This window comes from Neolamprologus multifasciatus, chromosome 12, assembly GCF_963576455.1.
Source record: "Neolamprologus multifasciatus chromosome 12, fNeoMul1.2, whole genome shotgun sequence".
NCBI classification, from domain to species: domain Eukaryota; kingdom Metazoa; phylum Chordata; class Actinopteri; order Cichliformes; family Cichlidae; genus Neolamprologus; species Neolamprologus multifasciatus.
In genome coordinates, this window is record NC_140450.1 from 23413278 (window position 1) to 23431642 (window position 18365).

The following is an 18365-nucleotide window of genomic DNA, read 5'->3' on the forward strand; positions in this document are numbered from 1 at the left end:
ACTGTGGATTATTTTGAATTGATCTGACCCAAAGGTATGCTCTCCTCCAAGAGACAAACTGTGTTATGTTGCTTTCTGTTAAAGATTGATGTAGACTAAGGCGTCTCCATGAAGCCATTTAATTACAGCTACAAACGTAATATTTAACAGTCTCACTGTTTCTGTCATTTATTGTTTTGTGGCTAAAAAAAATGAGTAATCCCCCACCACCACTATCATCCCACTCCCTTAATGTAATATAGCAGCTGAACAATAGAGCCTGCTCCATGTTCTTCTGAACAACCATCCGAGTAAGGTGTGAATGGTACAGACATACATCAATGGACTGTTGAACTCAGAAACAAACCCACCACCTTTAATAATGCTTTTCCAATCATTTTTTCTTTCTTTCTTTCTTTTTTTTTTACGGTCTATTGTCCAATAGTGGGCAGCTGAAAGCTCTGAAATTGGAATTTGCCTCATCCCCTGCTCCGTATTGGACTTGAGCCAATATCAGCGGCCATCTTTGTGCCAAACTGGGTTGCAGGGTTGGCTGATCAAAAACAATACATGATGAGAACTCCGCAGGAGCAACAAATCATAAATGTGACCTCCCTCTGCTTGCAACTGAAGGCAGCCTTGTGCTAATGTTTGTGTGCAACTGTTTGATTTGGTCTCCGTAAAGCTGGCCTAGGGCAAAGCCCTAGGTTTGGGCTCATTCATGACATTTAATAACTGTAGGATTGTTTTTTAAAGAAAAGAAAAAAAGCAAACAAAAAAAAGATGTTTGAAGAGATCTCAATAATGTGTAGATATTATAGGTAACTCACGTCATCTTATGGACTACAGGGTGGCTTCAGGGATTTTGTGGTCTTCGGCAGTGACACTGGTGTTCAGATGGAGTCAATACTCCCTGTTTTCTGTTGTGTTGTGTTTCCTTTCATTACAAGTATCCTCATGTTTGCATGTGCACGGAAATGTTCCAAAGTGCTACCCTCAGACGCTGTAGTGGGTGGCGCTCATTTCTTTATTATGCATGAAAATAAAAAGTCTCATTGGGTGAAATGGGATAAACCTTACAACAATGCAAGACAGACAATTGGAAACACACACTGGGATAACTGTTCTGTTGGCTTTTTTTTTTTTTTTTTTTTTTTTTTTGTTCAAGAAAAACAAGGGGTCTTGTTTAAAATGTTGTGGATGTCTTTAGCCTATTTCATGTTTTTATTACCTTATAATAAGGTCCTTTTATGATGAGCTGAATATTGAAATGAATTTTACTATATCCTTGTGATGGGGAGGTGTGCTCCCCTGTTTACCTGGCACTTCAGTTTGTTGTAATGCAATTGTTTTGTTATTTCTATGTATAAGTACTTGAATAAAGAAAAATATAACTTGCCTTCAGTTTACTCGGGTCTCAAAAGAACAAAAAGGCGACGTTTCAGTCTGATATTACATTACATGTGCTTCCAAGTGACTTTTTTCCTGTCGCTGCTGTGTTCGTGTCCCACAAAACTTCCTTAGAGGAAGCAGACGCGGCTAAGCTCCGGACTTCCTGTTTTGAGCTCGACTGCTGACTGGTAGAAAGGAGTAATACTCGGAAGATAGTAAAACTACCCAATGAAATCGGAGTAAAAGTTCACTCAAAATGAGCTGGTATGTACCCTGACTACATTGTTATGAATAAAATATAACTGTAAACGATCCATTCAAGTTAATTTAGGACTGACCTGTCGACCGGGCTCAGGCTATAATCTGGAAGCGCTCACAGACACCTATAGTGTAACTAGAGTTAGCTTTAGCGTGTCAAACCAAGTGTTTCACGAATAAAAACGTCTTCTAGTAACCTTTCCGTAAGACTAGGTTGCCCCAAAACCCTTTCTGTAAAACATGTGGTCGCAAAGCTGTAGTTGTTACACACAGTTGGCACTTCGAGGAAAAAGGATCGACAAAGTCGTTTACGAGCTACTTGTACAGTATATGTTAGCTAGCAGTTAGTTCGCCTGGTTGCTCTTAAATTAGGGAGGAAAATGACCTAACTGCTCTTTTAAGTTTAGGTTTCTTGTTTCTACTGTTTAATAAAATCTAGGGTTGTGGCTTTTGCTAAACGTGGAAACTTAGTGTTGTCAGTTGTCAGGTCGGACGGGTTTACGGTGAAACAATTTAAAGGGATTTAAACGTCGGTCGACAGTAATCAGCTGTGACTAGCTGGTATGTTGACACATGTTTTTGGGCTCTTTGTGAACTTTGATTTTCTAAGCAATGATAGCTGTGTGTCGTCTTCATTTGTGTGTCTCGCAGGAGTCGTGCCAAAAAGTGATTTCCAATTTTTCTGTGTTTTGTTTTATATGTCTACCATATATGTCTACCATTATATGCCTGTGCTTATAATGGTAAATAGACTGCAGTCAATCTGATTTAAAGGGGAGTTGTACATAAATTAAAAAAAGGGAGTTGTACATAGAATAAATAAATAATCTGTTTTGCAACTGTCTTTATGACTGCATTATTGTACCTACTTAGTTCATACTCTACATTATACTCAATCCGGTTCTTTTTTGGCCATTTAAAATATCTTCAAAGACCTGTTATGTTATATTTGTTCCCATTTCTTTTGGCCACCATGCCAGCTCTCTCTTGAAAAAGACATTTTTAATGTCAGTGAGACTTTTTACATGGATAAATAAAGAATATAGAAAAATGGCTTGATGTCATTCATGAGATATTGTTTGAGGAATTATTAGCCACCAAGTCATTTACAACAGTTCAGGTACTGGCAGGGATTTTTTGAGCGAACACCAGAAGTCATTTTTTGGTAGACAATCATTTTTTGGCACTGTGTAAGAAGGGCGATTGTCAGTCTCAGTTTGAATTCTTTAAGCAGATGTGGATGCCAGGCCTTTAGGTGATTTTTTTTTTTACATTTTAGCATTCAATTAGCATTAGCCAAGAGGTAAGATAATGCTACAATCATCAGTAAATCAACATGAGTAACCTTACTTAAAAATATGTTTATTATCTTGTATAAAGTAATAAAGAGAACACTTAAAATGCTAACATTTACTCCAGAAGAGAGCTTTATATAAACAAACTTTTCCCCCCCACATTGGAAAGCTGTGACATTACAACAGTGTAATTATTCAATTGCATTGTTGGTACTGGACAGGTTTGATGACGCAGGAACAAGTACCAACATGGGGATATCTATCCGGTCTTTAAGTGATGACGTGATGAATCCTGCTTCCAGGTCCAAACTACTCTGCGTTTAATAAGGCTTTTGTGGTTTTTTTATACATGTTTTAATGCTTTGTATCTTGTTCTATTTAATCTCAACAAGCCCCTAAAAACAGTCAGTAATCACTGTCGGCCTCTCTCGGTTTTTATTACCGCTAATCATTTTAAAGCTCAGTTTTTAAAACCTTACGATGTAACTATAGCTCAGCCCATGCAGCAGTATATTAATAACTAACCTCGTATTGTGGATGGATTATCTCAGTTGTTCTCACAACTGAAGTTCGGTCCGTTTACAGCATCCTGCCATGCAATTGCATTTGTACCGAACCTTCGGGAACGCTCACGTTAACTTTTATTGAGTGCGAGCTAACTTCCTGCTAACTTCTAACTCCCGTTAAATTTCATAAATTCAGTTTTCATGGATGCCTGGATGTTGAACTTAATTGTTACACCTGGTAGAGCAGCAACGCTGATCATTTTATTACAGATGAAAGGATTTGGACAGTTTTTAACTCTCAGTCATGCCATAGTGATCGTTGGACTTAGGGACCTGCAGTGGAGTTTGGGCCCAGGCACGCCTAATGACGTCAGACTTAAAGACCGGATTACACCATACAACTTTATCCTGTAGCTCTAAAATGCTAATGGGGTATTGTCATCACCCTGCAGGTGCAGCTACTAAAAATCTAATCTCAGCGACCTTGACCTCAAGGTCAGAGGCCAGGTTTTCTGAAAATTATGTGAATGCAATACAGGGTGGTGTAGGATTTTGCAATTAATAGCATAGGTTCAACTCCCAAAAATCTTGGATTAGTTCAAATCTCAGTGACCTTGACCTGAAGGTCAGGTTTTCTTAAAATCTTGTGAACATGATAACAAGATCAAGGTGACTTGGGATTTTCAAATTCATACCATGGGTACATCTACTAAAATCTCAGAGAAGTTTGAATCCCAGTGTCCTCTGGGTCAAGGTTAGAGGTCAACTTTTCTGAAAATCACCTAGGATTTTCATATTCATGCCACACATGCTTCTAGTAGGAGGCTAAGGGGTTAGCATTGGCAGCTACCAGTGCTTTTTTTATATTGTGGATTGTAAATCGATTATCACCCTGCCCCCACCACCCCACTCCATTTGTAGGTTTTCCTGTAGTTTAGGACTTCTTCCTTCTTCTTCTTCAGCATATATAGACAGATTAGAACAGTTGGAAATGCACGCTCCCCCTTTACTTCAGAAAGAATTACCCATGTGATACATATGCTACCAAAGAAAAACAAAACCTTTTGATATTGAATGGTACCAAGAGTACTGGTTCTGGTAATATCCCTACTGATTATACAGTTATGAAATCTCACATGAGAAGAGCTCCAAAGTGAGTCTCCTTCACACTGGAGTGATCTCAAGACTCCAGTTACTCTGCTTTCTTGGGTCTCCAGCAGCATGCGGTGTGTAAAAGTCGACTGGATGAATGTTCAGAAGAACTGTTGAAAGGCTGTTGCAGTGCCCTTTACAATGACTGTAATCAGAGCCCATCTATGGAGAACCCGTTCACTTATTGTTGGCTTTCTACCAAGCGGGCGCTCCTAAACAGTGAGTGTAGTTAATTGGCTTAAACCATTGTTTGAATTTGTTTACAGAAAACCCCCCACCAAAGTTTAGTTTCTTGTTGTGAATGTAGTGTCAATTATGTATATTCCAGAAATACTCGTATTTTTTAGTTATTTTCTTACAGGGATGGAAATAAATCACTAGCATTCTGCTTATATAAGCTTTTTTGTTGGTTAAGGGTTTTGCCAGGAACTGTAGACACACATGGTCAGAAGCTGTTTTATTTTCCACAGGTTATTTACTTGTATTGGGTGGAGTGGCCAAATTAAACTCACTTAAAGCCTTAGATGCAAGCAGTTGATCATTGTGAAGGTATAACAGTAAACAGTTTGTTGGCAAGAAAAAAGAGAGAAATTTTGCATTATTTTAATGTTGTGGGTTTTTCCCCTAACACTCAACCATTATCTCATGATTTTTTTAAAGAAAGATGACAGCACTTATAGATGGTTAAAACTGGAGTTTTTTTGACTAAGACATTTGAGCTTGATCTCCAAAATTCAAACCAAAATTCTAATCCGCAAAGCATATAAACCCTTTTTAAACCTACCACACGGTCACACTTAACACTCCGGTGCTCCCTTTTAAAACCATTTTCTCCATCCACTTAGAAAGTGCCAAGGCCCTAGTTACACAAGGCTAGACACTAGTTGGGAACCACCGGTCGCACGAGAATAATGCGTATTCCCCAGCCAGTCGATGATTGGTTGTTGGAGGTTGCTGGGAGTCACTGTAAAATCAGCAGGCCTAGAGAGTGGTCAGTGACACCCTGTCAACCACAAGTTGCTAGGGACAAATGTGTTTTTCCCAGTTGGTTAGTGAATAGTTGCTGGCAGGGGAAATCAATTGCAAAGAGTTATATGGTGCTTCAGGCCATGTCCACACTAATACGTTTTTATTTGAAAACGCATCTTTTTCTCTCTCCGTTTTGGCCTTCCGTCCACTCTGAGACGGCTTTTTCGTTCAAGGAAAACGCAGCGATTTGAAAACGCTCTCCAAAGCGGATACATTTGAAAACGCCGTTTTCGCATGCAGTGTGTACAGCGAACCCGGAGCCTTTTCGAAAATGATGACACATTTTAGTCATGTGATGCAGTCATGTGACCAATTAAACTAAGATAGCGGAGGGCATTACACAGCAGTTGTTTTGTTTGCGCTCAATTTTTACAGCCCTATTAAAGATTAATATCAGTTTCTACATGCTCCAGATAGTTTTTCTTCAAATTCTTTAACTCTCACTTGCTTTTGCAACTTTGTACTTTTGTGGTACTCGCAGCAACAACTCCACCTCATTGTTAGTCCATTTAAAAAACTCTCTGCTTTTCCTCGACATTTTGCTGCAACGTTTCAAAGAGCCAGAAAGTAAATAAACAACAGACAGAAATGAGGCAGGTCGAATCGTCTTGCATTTCACGCATGCGCAGTACTGGAACGTAAGTGTTTTCGGCCGTTTCAATGTGGACGCACAACTCTGTGAAAACAACTGAAAACGATAGTGTGGACGCAGAGCATTTTCAGGCGAAAACGCTGTTTTCAAATTTATCCAGGCTAGCGTGGACGTAGCCTTACTGAACCTCCTTGCAATTGCTTTGGCCAAAAGTAGGTTGCCAGTGTAGCATTGTAGTTTGCATTGATGACACCTGCTTGTCTGTAAACACTCACCAGCTATTGTCCAAGCTAAAGCTAGTGGCTACCTAGTATGCTTAGCTAGTGTTGCTCTCTTTTGACACTGGAAGTGCAAGATTACTACTGAAGCAAGGCACTCAGGAGCAAGCATAAACATCCCATACACTGGATTTTTGTACAGTATTTTCCCTGAGTTCTTTGTGTCAAAGTCACTCCAGAGATTGTCAGGGAAAGACTACTGTTTATAAGCTACATTATAATCCAAACAGACATTAGTAATTAAGATCGTTAATATAAAGGCTTGATAATCCGGTCTGTGCAATATTGTGAGCAATACTTTGTGGCTAGAAGGATAGTTTCCCTTCAAGAGGCAGGACTTTGCCTTCGTTTTAACATTTATTGTGAGATTCTTGTCTAAATGACATGCATTTACCAGCACTCCACTAAAACACTGATTGGTTTTTTGATTGTCACATTTGCAACATATTTATGTTCACAACTGTTGCATTCTCTCTTGTTTAGCATATTTTACATTTAGTTAAACTTATGACTAAATTATGACTATGCAGTTTTTTATGTGTTTTTTTTTTAAACAAATAACAGGGGTTGGTCATAGCAGCCCCTAATTCCATGTGGCATTTTACACATTTAAAAGTAAATTTGCATAATTCATGTTTTGTCTCTCACAATTCATGACTGTGATTCTAGAGAAAATGCAAAAAAGATAACTTTTCAGTGCACTTATGACGCGTATGTATATTAACTCACTTGTAATATATTTCAGGTTCTTAGTGTCATTCAGGCAAGACTGTAAGTAGTAACCATGATAGCGTCATTCAGTTCAGTCATTTGGTCAATAGCTGGCAAACGACACATCTATCAGTACGCACCGCCAACCGCAAGGTCAAGAGTGGGGTGCTCACCCAGTGAAAAGAGTCCTTCATGGGCTCTGCTGACTGATGCATTCCAGCAGGGCCTGCACACTTGGTTCTATGACGTGAGCGGTTTGACTTCAGGGTCATCATCAGAACAATTCCACTTCCCAGCATCTTCAACTAGCCTTCTGTGCTCCACGGAATATCTGAGGTCAAATGATGCACTATCTTTCTAATGGTGTACACATTTGCAGTTTTATTGAAAAGCCAATGGTTACTCCAGTTGGTGCATTATGTGTCCAGAATCAAGAAGACTGTTATGTCTTTGTTCTTGCCTACGTGCTTTGTTGATGGCAGTGACGTGTATTCTATTACAGCAAAGATTAGATAGCTCATTAAATGTGAGATGACCAACTTTTTGATAATGGCTGCATGTGTAAAGAGCCAGTTTAAATGCGTCTTGGTCAAGGAACGGGCAGAATCATGATCCACTGCAGTTCTCCCCAGTTATTTGGTTAAATCCATGTCATTACATAGTTATATGTCTATATGTTTTGCATAGTTATAAAAGCTGTCACATCAGACTGAGGCTAAAGACCGAGCTGACAAATCTCTGCATCCAATTTTATGTTCTTACCAGTAGTGGGATGTTTCATTTTTTATTGCTTTGATACTTCTTTAAAAACAACTTCTTGCTATGCTGGGTCTCTGGCTAAGTGAGAGAGAGAGAGTTATTGTAGGGATCCAAGCTAGCCAACAAGTTGGATTCTGAAAAGCCAATCACACAGTGTCGTACAGTGGTAATCTACCCTTAGGTCTAATCGTGATCGATTAAAAAGTTGGATTAAATAGGAAAGACAGCAACAGTAGCTATTACCGGCCGATTTGCATATTTTTTAATACTGCTGCCTTGTGAGAGTACACAGTTACAAGATGAAGATGTACGTCTGGAAGACTCATAGAAACTATGGACCTTTTAGATTTTAGTTCATATGTATTTTTGGGAAGTTTTGGCGCTGTTATTGGTGACCTTAATCATGTGTCTTCATAGTTATTTGAAAAATCCTTATTTATGTGTCTACTCGTGCGTGTCATCACTTGGCTTAAACTTAGTTTCAGAAAATTGTGGATTTGAGTTGGTGTAATGCACATTTTTTCTTTGTTTTTAGCAGTCGTCTGACCAGTCCTCTGCCATGTCAAATTCTAGTTCTGAGTTCACAGGACTGGGCTTACCAATGTTTCTAAATGTGACAGCCCCTACAGAAATATTGCTGTGTGAAGAAACAGTAGAAATGATTCTCACAGTGACTACCATCCTCCCTCTTTCTCATTCTCTCCCTCTGCTTGCAGTTGCCCTCCCCAAAGCACACTTCACCCGGTGTGTTTGCCAGTTCTCATGAGCAGCTGAAGAGAGTGACCACTTTTTTGGCTCTTTGCTGAAGTGCACATATTCTGAATCTATAATGTTACAAGCTTCCTTCAGTTTTTTCCCCCCCAAAGCAAGTGTGTCATTTGATACATTAAAGGGAAAATTCACACTAATATAGTGACAGTTTAACTGATCCTCTTGATGTAAGCACATTTGGATCCAAACTGCAGAGAAACTGAAAAACACAAGAGCATTTAAAGCAAACATTTAAATATATGTACCTCTTCTCCTTTGTAAACCATTCTTGCATAATACCCTTCTGTTGTCTTTTTGCTGTGGATGTCATGATTTATAGCTTGACACACCCATTAAATAAGAACAAACTCAAAACCTGCTTCCAAATGTTGGGCAATCTTGGCAAAAAATTTCCAATCAGTTCCCTGAACTTTTGGTTTAAGGACAACTATATTAATCTCATAAGATCAGTCAGTCATTTCATGCACCGTACAAAAAATGTATAAACATAATTAAAAATGGCAACTCTCTCTGTTTAATTAATTAATTTCTTATTATTTCTATTACTTTTTCCTCTTCATTTTATACCAGTAGTTGGGCTTAATTGTTAAAACTGATTAGTATCTTTCATTTCTGTAGTCACTTACTTTTTTTTAGTTGTGAGTTGTGCCTAAACTGTAGCTTAATTCTACACATAGACTTCAAAGTAAAAGTGTTGCAGATCACTGGTTGTAAATGCATGTGCAGAACAAAAGATTGCGTTAACAAATAGAACCATCATCACAAAATGTATGTTCAGCTATATTAATAGATGGGATATGTAGTCAATGCTTAATGTGTGGTTTAAGTCATAAACTTTCTGCTGATTTCTCCTTATACAGTCTGACTGGGCTGAACTGCTTCTTTTATGGTTGTTTTGTCTTAAATCTTAACTGATCTTACAAGAGGTAGTGTGGAGGCTGTTTCTTCTTGTTTTAACTTTGGGAGAACACCAATCTAAAACTCTCCGTGTTTAAATCTCCAGCTGTTGTGCTTTGGGTAAACAATCCCAAACAGTTTCAAAGACAGGTACGTGTGTATGTAATGCACGTAGTTTGACATTACAGTGTACCTATCACCTCATCGGAGAAAGGTGAGTCACATGAAGCTGAGTAATTTCTGTGGGTTTTTTTTTCCATGTTGGCTCACCCAAGTAGTGACATAGTGGGTGAAACTAATCCCCGAGCGAAAGCAGCAAAATGTTTTCAGGGATTTGTAACTGGTTTTTATTCTTTTTTTTAAATTATTATTTACCAAAAAAAGGTTGTCACCAGGTCAAAGTCCTTGTTATAATATAAAGTACCAGAAAGTCAAAATAAATGTAATTCCTAAGCCACCAGTGAAACTTGTTTTTTTTATGTATTTTTTTCCCCAGGCTTAATCATACTGTTTTTTTGACCATGTTGAGTTTTGTGATTGAGCTGTAGTCAAACGGATCTTTCCGACATATCTGTAGCTTTCCCTGGTTGCACAATAAGGTCCTACATCACACCCTCACTTTTCCATCTCATTAGTCTACACACCTTTCTTTTGACACAGCTGCTCACCCTGGCTGTCAGTAGCAACTGTCCATCATGTAGCTTAGATTTCAGACCATTAGTGCAACATCAATGACAACGTACAACATAGAGCAAATCACAATGATAAGGCAGTGTTTTCTGTCTCATGGATATCCAAGGCACTCTGATGCGCTGCAGCAACTTATTAAGGCATAGGCAAGGGTTTTGAAATGGGGATAAAAGATTGTGTTTTAACTAAGACGAAACAAGTTTCTTTTTCTTTTTACTGAAAGTAGAATCTCTGTGTCTTTTCCTTCCCGAGTGAAGAAAAGTTGTACTTCATCCTGAAAATTATGTGAAACTATTGCAGATACAGTGAGCCTTGTAACATGTTTTGGTGTTGATTGTTGTCACGGCTTTGTCTTTTTGAGTCCTGGTATATGAAGGTGGCTGGGGGGGGGGGGGGGGTAAGGGTTGCTATTTTTCTGATGTTATAACATCTGCATTTGATTGCCAGTAGGGGTCATGTAAAATCACACAGATAAGGGGACAACCACTTCTGTTAAGTGATATCTGCTTGCAGTGGCAGCCAGATGTGATCAGTGATGACACAAAGTTAATGTACATGCCACTGACAGCATGTGTGAGAGGAACAGGGATTGACAGCCTCAGATTGTCTGTGTCAGTGATCTACAAGAGGCAGTAAGACACCGGTAGACCTGAGCTGTCCTTTAGTCGGTCATCATGCAACTGTTGACAATTTAAGCATTCATTAATCTCACCTTTTTGGTAATCATTTCCTGTTGCTTGTATCGGTCAGCACTCATTGCTTGTTTTTTCGTGTTCATTTCAGGATCCCGTTCAAGATTGGACAACCAAAAAAACAGATTGTCTCTAAAACTGTGAGTCACAAGAACAAACTTTTACTCTATCCAGACATTCAGGTGAAACAGCAGTTTAAAAGCTGTAGTTGTTGAGCTTCACAAATGGCACAGACCACACGAATAGTAGTCTAAATACTGTCGTCCACAAAGATTTATTAGATGTCAATTTGTCTAAGTCTTTCAAGGGGGCTGAGGTGGTTACCTTGAAGTGACAGTGAGAGGGTGTTCTTCTTGCTGGAGAAAACCACTTCCACCATAATAGGTTTGTGGCCTGGCATTTAGACTGTGAGACAGGAATTCCAGCTTCCTGTGCCATCCTAGGCAAAAACCATGGAGTGGGAGAGATGGTGACAGCTGTGAGTAGGTCTAAACTCAGATTAACTCTGAGATTAAAGCAAAATTTTACTGTGGGAGTCACAGATTAACAAACAGTTCAGTTTTATCACAATACCTACAAAGGCAATTGTATCATGATATAATTCTGCGGTACATGATGCATTATAGTACACCGCAATATCTATGTTTAAAAAAGACCTTAAAAAGTGAAAAACATTGTATACATTCAGTACAAGCGGTGTCACTGTTGTATGGATTATTAAGATTATTCTATAGTTTACGTTCCCTTGAGTGAGTGTAAAAGGGTCCTGACTTATTTATTACAATGGCTACCACACAACCAGAACAAGCTGACACCCATCACTTTATCAGATCCAGTTTTCCTACCCAAGGAACACATTAAGGAGTGGTGTTAAATACGAGTGCATGGTTAGCACGTAATGCATGGCCAAACTGGTTTTTATCACCAGAAATTGCTAGTAATATAACTGGTATACAGAAGAGTGCAATTAGTATCTGCCTCAGAATAGCAAATCTAGTCTTGTAGATCAATTCAATGGGAAAATCAGTTAATCTCAGAAGAATGAGTAAAAAAACTAAATGAACACCAGATCTCAACACAAGTGCTCAACAACACATAGCCTGCAGTTACACATGCACACCCCCACACAACAAAGCTCTGAAAAATTCCAGCCAAACAAACAACCAAAGCTGGAATTAAAGTATGAGCGTCAACCACAGTAGCACACCAAAATGTTACTCCAAACAGAAACGTCCACACTAACCAAAATGTCCAAAATGACAACAAAGAGATAACCAAGCTACTGCAAAGCTCACAGCAATTCAAAATAGTTAATGGAGTCAAAGCTACCAGACAAAACTACCAAGTTAAATATTTTACGCCAGGTACAAATTAAGGAGTAGTGACACATAAGTGTTCTTGGTTAGCACATACAGTAATGCAAGGAAAAACTGTTTTTTATTACCCGAAATTGCTATTAATATAATTGGACACTCCCAAACAATATTCCTCTGAAAAACGTCTAGCAACAAACAACCAAAGCTGTAATTAAAGTATGATCATCATTTAGCAGACCACAAGCTAATTTGGTGATTAACACTGACTCAAACTTTAATCTCACCAATGGGTCGACAGATCCTGGACGAGCCCCCATTTGTCACAAACTGGCTCAAAGTAGGTGACAAGGAAGGAGTCCACACAAGAAGTTTACTTAAATATAAATTTATTTTTTAAACATAACCTAACCAAGACACAAAGATCACCAATAAGTTGATGCCATGTGAAGTGGAAGAGAGAGACTATGCAGGTCATCTGAGCCAGCTTTTATATTCTGCAATACACAGATAACATGTATTAGGCGACCAACCAACAGCAGCCATGGCTTTCATGAGTGCGGGCGGTTCCTTCCTTATTTATTATTAAAATGGCTACCACTCAACCTGGCTCGCAAAACAAGCAGACACCTATCAGTTTATTAGATCCAGTTTTTCTACGGCAAGTACAAATTAAGGAGTGGTGACACATAAGTGTTCATGGTTAGCACATACAGTAATGCATGGCCAAACAGTTTTTTATCACTAGAAATTGCTACTAATATAATTCCCAAACATTCCCAAACAACAGTCCTCTGAAAAACTTCTAGCATCAAACAACCAAAGCTGTAATTAAAGTATGAGCATCAACCACAGCAGCACACCAAAATGTTACCAAGTTACATATTTTACAACGCTATTCAAGTTTAAGTCTACAAATAAACCACTTAAACCTACTCAACTGAGAGACTCATTTGGCTATATTCGCCAAAAATGATATCTGAAACCCTAAATTCATGGACTTAACAGCCGAGCAAAATACTAGTGCTGCTCTCTTCCAACCGCAAAAACTCTAAATTAATGTAACCAATCCAAACTAATGTTATTTAGAACTGCAATACTAATGATCTGAACTTCTAGAACTTCCTAAGATGTTAGTCACAGTCTAAAATACCATAACAACTGTACTCAACGGCTGTACTCAAAAAGCAATTCAATTTAGATGACCATTTAGCAAACTGTAAACTAAGTTGATTAACAAGGGCCCGGACTTTAATCTTACTAGTAGGTCTAAAGATCCTGGACAAGGAAGGAAGGAGTCCACGCAAGAGGTTTAGTTAAATATAAAATAATTTATTAAACATAACCTAGTTGTTTTACCTGCATTTCAGCTGCTCAAACCACTGTCTGTCAATCCTGTTGCATAATCCTACAGGTAAAGACAGTGAATATGTCTAAGTGGGAAAACAAATGCCTTCTGAAGTAATCATTGTTGCTAGAAATAATTATATTTTGCACATATATTTATTGTCCGTTACAATTTTTGGAGTCATTATTTGTACTATGCCAAAATGCTAATATACTTGCAATGCATTCTTTATTTTAGGTTGAAAGAGACTTTGAGCGAGAATATGACAAACTCCAAAAGTAAGTTTCCATTATGCTTTATAAGACTAAGGAGGTAGACAGTGACTAAAGTTTCTCTGTGTTATTCAGAGTTACATTGGTATTAAAATAAACATTTTATATTTTATAAAAATATGCATGTGTTACCAAGTGTTTTCATGATCATGTTTTGTTTGTTTTAGCTTGGTGGTTTGTATATATTCGATATCTTAATGTCTGTCATTAGTCCTTCTGCCAACAAAAAAATCTGTAATGTTTTTGTATTATTTATTTTATTCTCATGAAATGACTTAATGTACAATTACTAGTCAGGATTATAAAGTAAATAAGAAATCTGAAATAACTAACAGTTATTTTGACTGCATATTTACATTTTAAGTTTTCGTTTTTGCACATGTAGATTTTCTTTTTTCTTTTTCATCTTTTGGTAGTTTTGGACACTGTTTTTTCTTGACGTGAAATATTAAGACATTTCAAACTTGGCCACAGCTGAAATATAAATTTTTTACAATTTAATGTCATTATGGATGTAGAAATTCTGTTAATGGTCTTTATTTCAGTTTCTCTGTGAAACAAAGGCAAGTAGGGATCACATCATTTAAAATTCAAAACTTGTAAGCTCAGTACATCAGGCCCAGTCTTACTGGGAAGCTGAGGTTACAAAAACTCCCTGAGGGCCCAGCAAAATGAGTGGGAGCATCATTTTCCTCTCAGGTTTTGTTGAGTAGGAGGGCCCTTTATCAGGAAGGTGTGGTGCCAATAGACCTTATAGATGAGTCAGAGCAGCAGGCATGTAGAGACATTTAGGTTCTCCACCCTAGAGATCCATATCAACACTTCATGGTGCTCCTGTGGTCTAAATGCAGTATACTTAGTAGTAACTGATAACTGTGTTTGCAGTTTGTCCATCTGACTGAAGACATTTAAATTCTTCTAGTACAAAAATAATCTGTACTTTAACACTCTCCCATATTGAAGTATAGACCAATTTCAACATCATTTTAATTTTAGTGTTTGAATAATCTCTATGATCTATAACAAAATGCAGCTCTATTTTCTATTATCTGTAGTACCGGCAGTGTAAAACAGATTTCAATCTTATAGAACTAGCCTTGACTCCCCCAAATGAGATCTGAAAGGTTACATGCAGATGTATATAGTCTCTCTGTATGTGCACACTTTTCCTCTATAGCCTGTTGCATCCTCCAAATTGATGATGGTCATATCTTGCCCTCATATCCTGTGTACATCCAGCTGGAAACATACCTGATAATTTCCTCTCAGCCTGAAATATCATTGCTTTGTTATCTGCATGTAGTGTAAAAGTGGCTTTAAAGTGCTAGCTGATAAAACATTTAACACAAGATCATCTTATTCCTTCCGCTACATCCATCCATCCATCCATCCATCCATCCATCTTCATCCGCTTTATCCGGGGCCGGGTCGCGGGGGCAGCAGCCTAAGCAAAGAGGCCCAGACCTCCCTCTCCCCAGCCACCTCCTCCAGCTCATCCGGGGGAACACCAAGGCGTTCCCAGGCCAGCCGAGAGATATAATCTCTCCAGCGTGTCCTGGGTCTGCCCCGGGGCCTCCTCCCGGTGGGACATGCCTGGAACACCTCACCCAGGAGGCGCCCAGGGGGCATCCTTACCAGATGCCCAAACCACCTCAGCTGGCTCCTTTCGATGTGGAGCAGCAGCGGCTCTACTCTGAGCCCCTCCCGGATGGCCGAACTTCTCACCCTATCTCTAAGGGAGATGCCAGCCACCCTTCGGAGGAAGCTCATTTCCGCCGCTTGTATCCGCGATCTCGTCCTTTCGGTCACTACCCACAGCTCGTGGCCATAGGTGAGGGTAGGGACGTAGATCGACCGGTAAATTGAGAGCTTCGCTTTTACACTCAGCTCCCTCTTCACCACGACGGACCGGTGCAGCGTCCGCATTACTGCAGCTGCAGCCCCAATCCGTCTGTCGATCTCCGGCTCCCTTCTCCCATCACTCGCGAACAAGACCCCGAGATACTTGAACTCCTCCACTTGGGGCAGGACCTCATCCCCGACCCGGAGTGGGCACTCCACCCTTTTCCGGCTGAGAACCATGGCCTCAGATTTGGAGGTGCTGATCCTCATTCCCGCTGCTTCACACTCGGCTGCGAATCGCTCCAGTGCGAGCTGGAGGCCCTCACCCGATGAAGCCAACAGAACCACATCATCCGCAAAGATCAGAGATGAGATCCTGAGGCCACCAAAGCAAAAGCCCTCCGCCACTTGGCTGCGCCTAGAAATCCTGTCCATAAAAATTATGAACAGAACCGGTGACAAAGGGCAGCCCTGACGGAGCCCATCACCCACTGGGAACGAGTCCGACTTATTGCCGGCAATGCGAACCAAGCTCTTGCAACGGTTGTATAGGGATCGAATGGCCCGTAGCAATGGGCCAGACACCCCATACTCCCGCAACACCTCCCACAGGACACCCCGAGGGACACGGTCGAATGCCTTCTCCAAGTCCACAAAACACATGTAGACTGGTTGGGCAAACTCCCATGCACCCTCAAGTATCCTCGAGAGGATGAAGAGCTGGTCCAGTGTTCCGCGACCAGGACGAAAACCGCATTGTTCCTCCTGCATCAGAGGTTCGACTAGCGGACGAACTCTCCTTTCCAGCACCCTGGCATAGACTTTCCCGGGGAGGCTGAGGAGTGTGATCCCCCTGTAGTTGGAACACACTCTCCGGTCCCCCTTCTTAAAGATGGGGACCACCACCCCGGTCTGCCAATCCACGGGTACTGCCCCTGATCTCCACGCAACATTGCAGAGGCGTGTCAGCCAGGACAGCCCTACAACGTCCAGAGCCTTCAGGAACTCGGGGCGGACCTCATCAACACCAGGGGCTCTGCCACCAAGGAGTTGTTTAACTGCCTCAGTGACCTCGCCCCCAGAAATTGGCGGGTCATTCCCCTCATCCCCAGACTCCGCTTCCTCCTTGGAAGATGCGTCAGTGGGATTAAGGAGGTCCTCGAAGTATTCCTTCCACCGCCTGACAATTTTCTCAGTCGACGTCAGCAGCGCTCCGCCAGCACTATACACAGTGCAGGTAGAGCACCGCTTTCCCCTCCTGAGACGCCTGACGGTTTGCCAGAACCTCTTCGAGGCAGTCCGAAAGTCTTTTTCCATGGCCTCTCCGAACTCCTCCCACACCCGAGTTTTTGCTTCAGCCACTGCCCGAGCCGCATTCCGCTTGGCCTGTCGATACTTGTCGGCTGCCTCCGGAGTCCCACAGGCTAACCAAGCCCGATAGGACTCCTTCTTCAGCCTGGTGGCTCCCTTCACCTCTGGTGTCCACCATTTGGTTCGGGGATTACCTCCACGGCAGGCACCAACCACCTTGCGGCCGCAGCTCAATGCAGCAGCTTCGGCAATGGAGGCGCTGAACATGGTCCATTCGGACTCAATGTCCCCCGCCTCCCTCGGAATGCTGATGAAACTCTGCCGGAGGTGTGCGTTGAAGATCTCGCGGACTGGGGCCTCTGCTAGTCGTCCCCAGCACACCCTCACTACGCGTTTAGGTGCACCAGGTCTGTCCAGCGTCCTCCCCCGCCACCTGATCCAACTCACCACCAGGTGGTGATCAGTTGACAGCTCAGCCCCTCTCTTTACCCGAGTGTCCAGAACATATGGTCGCAGGTCTGGTGATACGATTACAAAATCGATCATCGACCTACGGCCTAGAGTGTCCTGGTGCCACGTGCACTTATGGACACTCTTATGTTCGAACAAGGTGTTCGTTATGGCCAAACTGTGATTAGCACAGAAGTCCAATAACAAAGCACCGCTCGGGTTCAGATCAGGGAGGCCGTTCCTCCCAATCACGCCCCTCCAGGTCTCGCTGTCGTTACCCACGTGAGCATTGAAGTCTCCCAGCAGGACAACAGAGTCTCCAGGTGGAGCACCTTCCAGCACCCCCCCCCCCCCCCCCCCCCCCAGGGACTCTAAGAAGGCTGGGTACTCCGAACTGCCACTCGGCGCATAAGTGCAGATGACAGTCAGGACCCGTTCCCCGACCCTAAGGCGCAGGGAACAAACCCTCTCGTCCACCGGGAAAAACCCCAACGCACCGGCAGCAAGCCGAGGGGATATTAGAATACCCACCCCAGCCCGCCGCCTCTCACCAGGGGCAACTCCAGACTGAGACAGAGTCCAGCCCCTCTCCAGGAGACTGGTTCCAGAGCCCAAGCCGTGCGTAGAGGTGAGCCCGACTATATCTAGCCGGTACCTCTCAACCTCACGCACTAACTCAGGCTCCTTCCCCACCAGAGAGGTGACATTCCATGTCCCTATTGCCAGTCTTGGCAGCCGGGGGTCAGTCCGCCAGGGCCTCCGCTCCTGGCCGCCACCCGGCACACAATGCACCCGACCCCTATGGCGCCTCCTGCGGGTGGTGGGCCT

At 41.6% G+C, this 18365-nt stretch overlaps 1 protein-coding gene across 3 annotated transcripts in view; it reads left to right on the forward strand.

Moving 5' to 3' along the window:
* The first annotated feature begins 1412 nt into the window (after positions 1-1412).
* The window catches only part of bin3 (bridging integrator 3), a 36882-nt gene continuing 19929 nt past the window's right edge, over positions 1413-18365 (forward strand). Inside the window, exons 1-3 of one of the 3 annotated variants that reach the window (XM_085179314.1) lie at positions 1433-1635; positions 11093-11141; positions 13900-13940. In XM_085179314.1, the coding sequence (XP_085035440.1) occupies positions 1628-1635; positions 11093-11141; positions 13900-13940 (98 nt within the window). In that variant the 5' untranslated portion in view covers positions 1433-1627. The other 2 variants (XM_085179315.1, XM_085179316.1) reach the window with 2 other exon arrangements.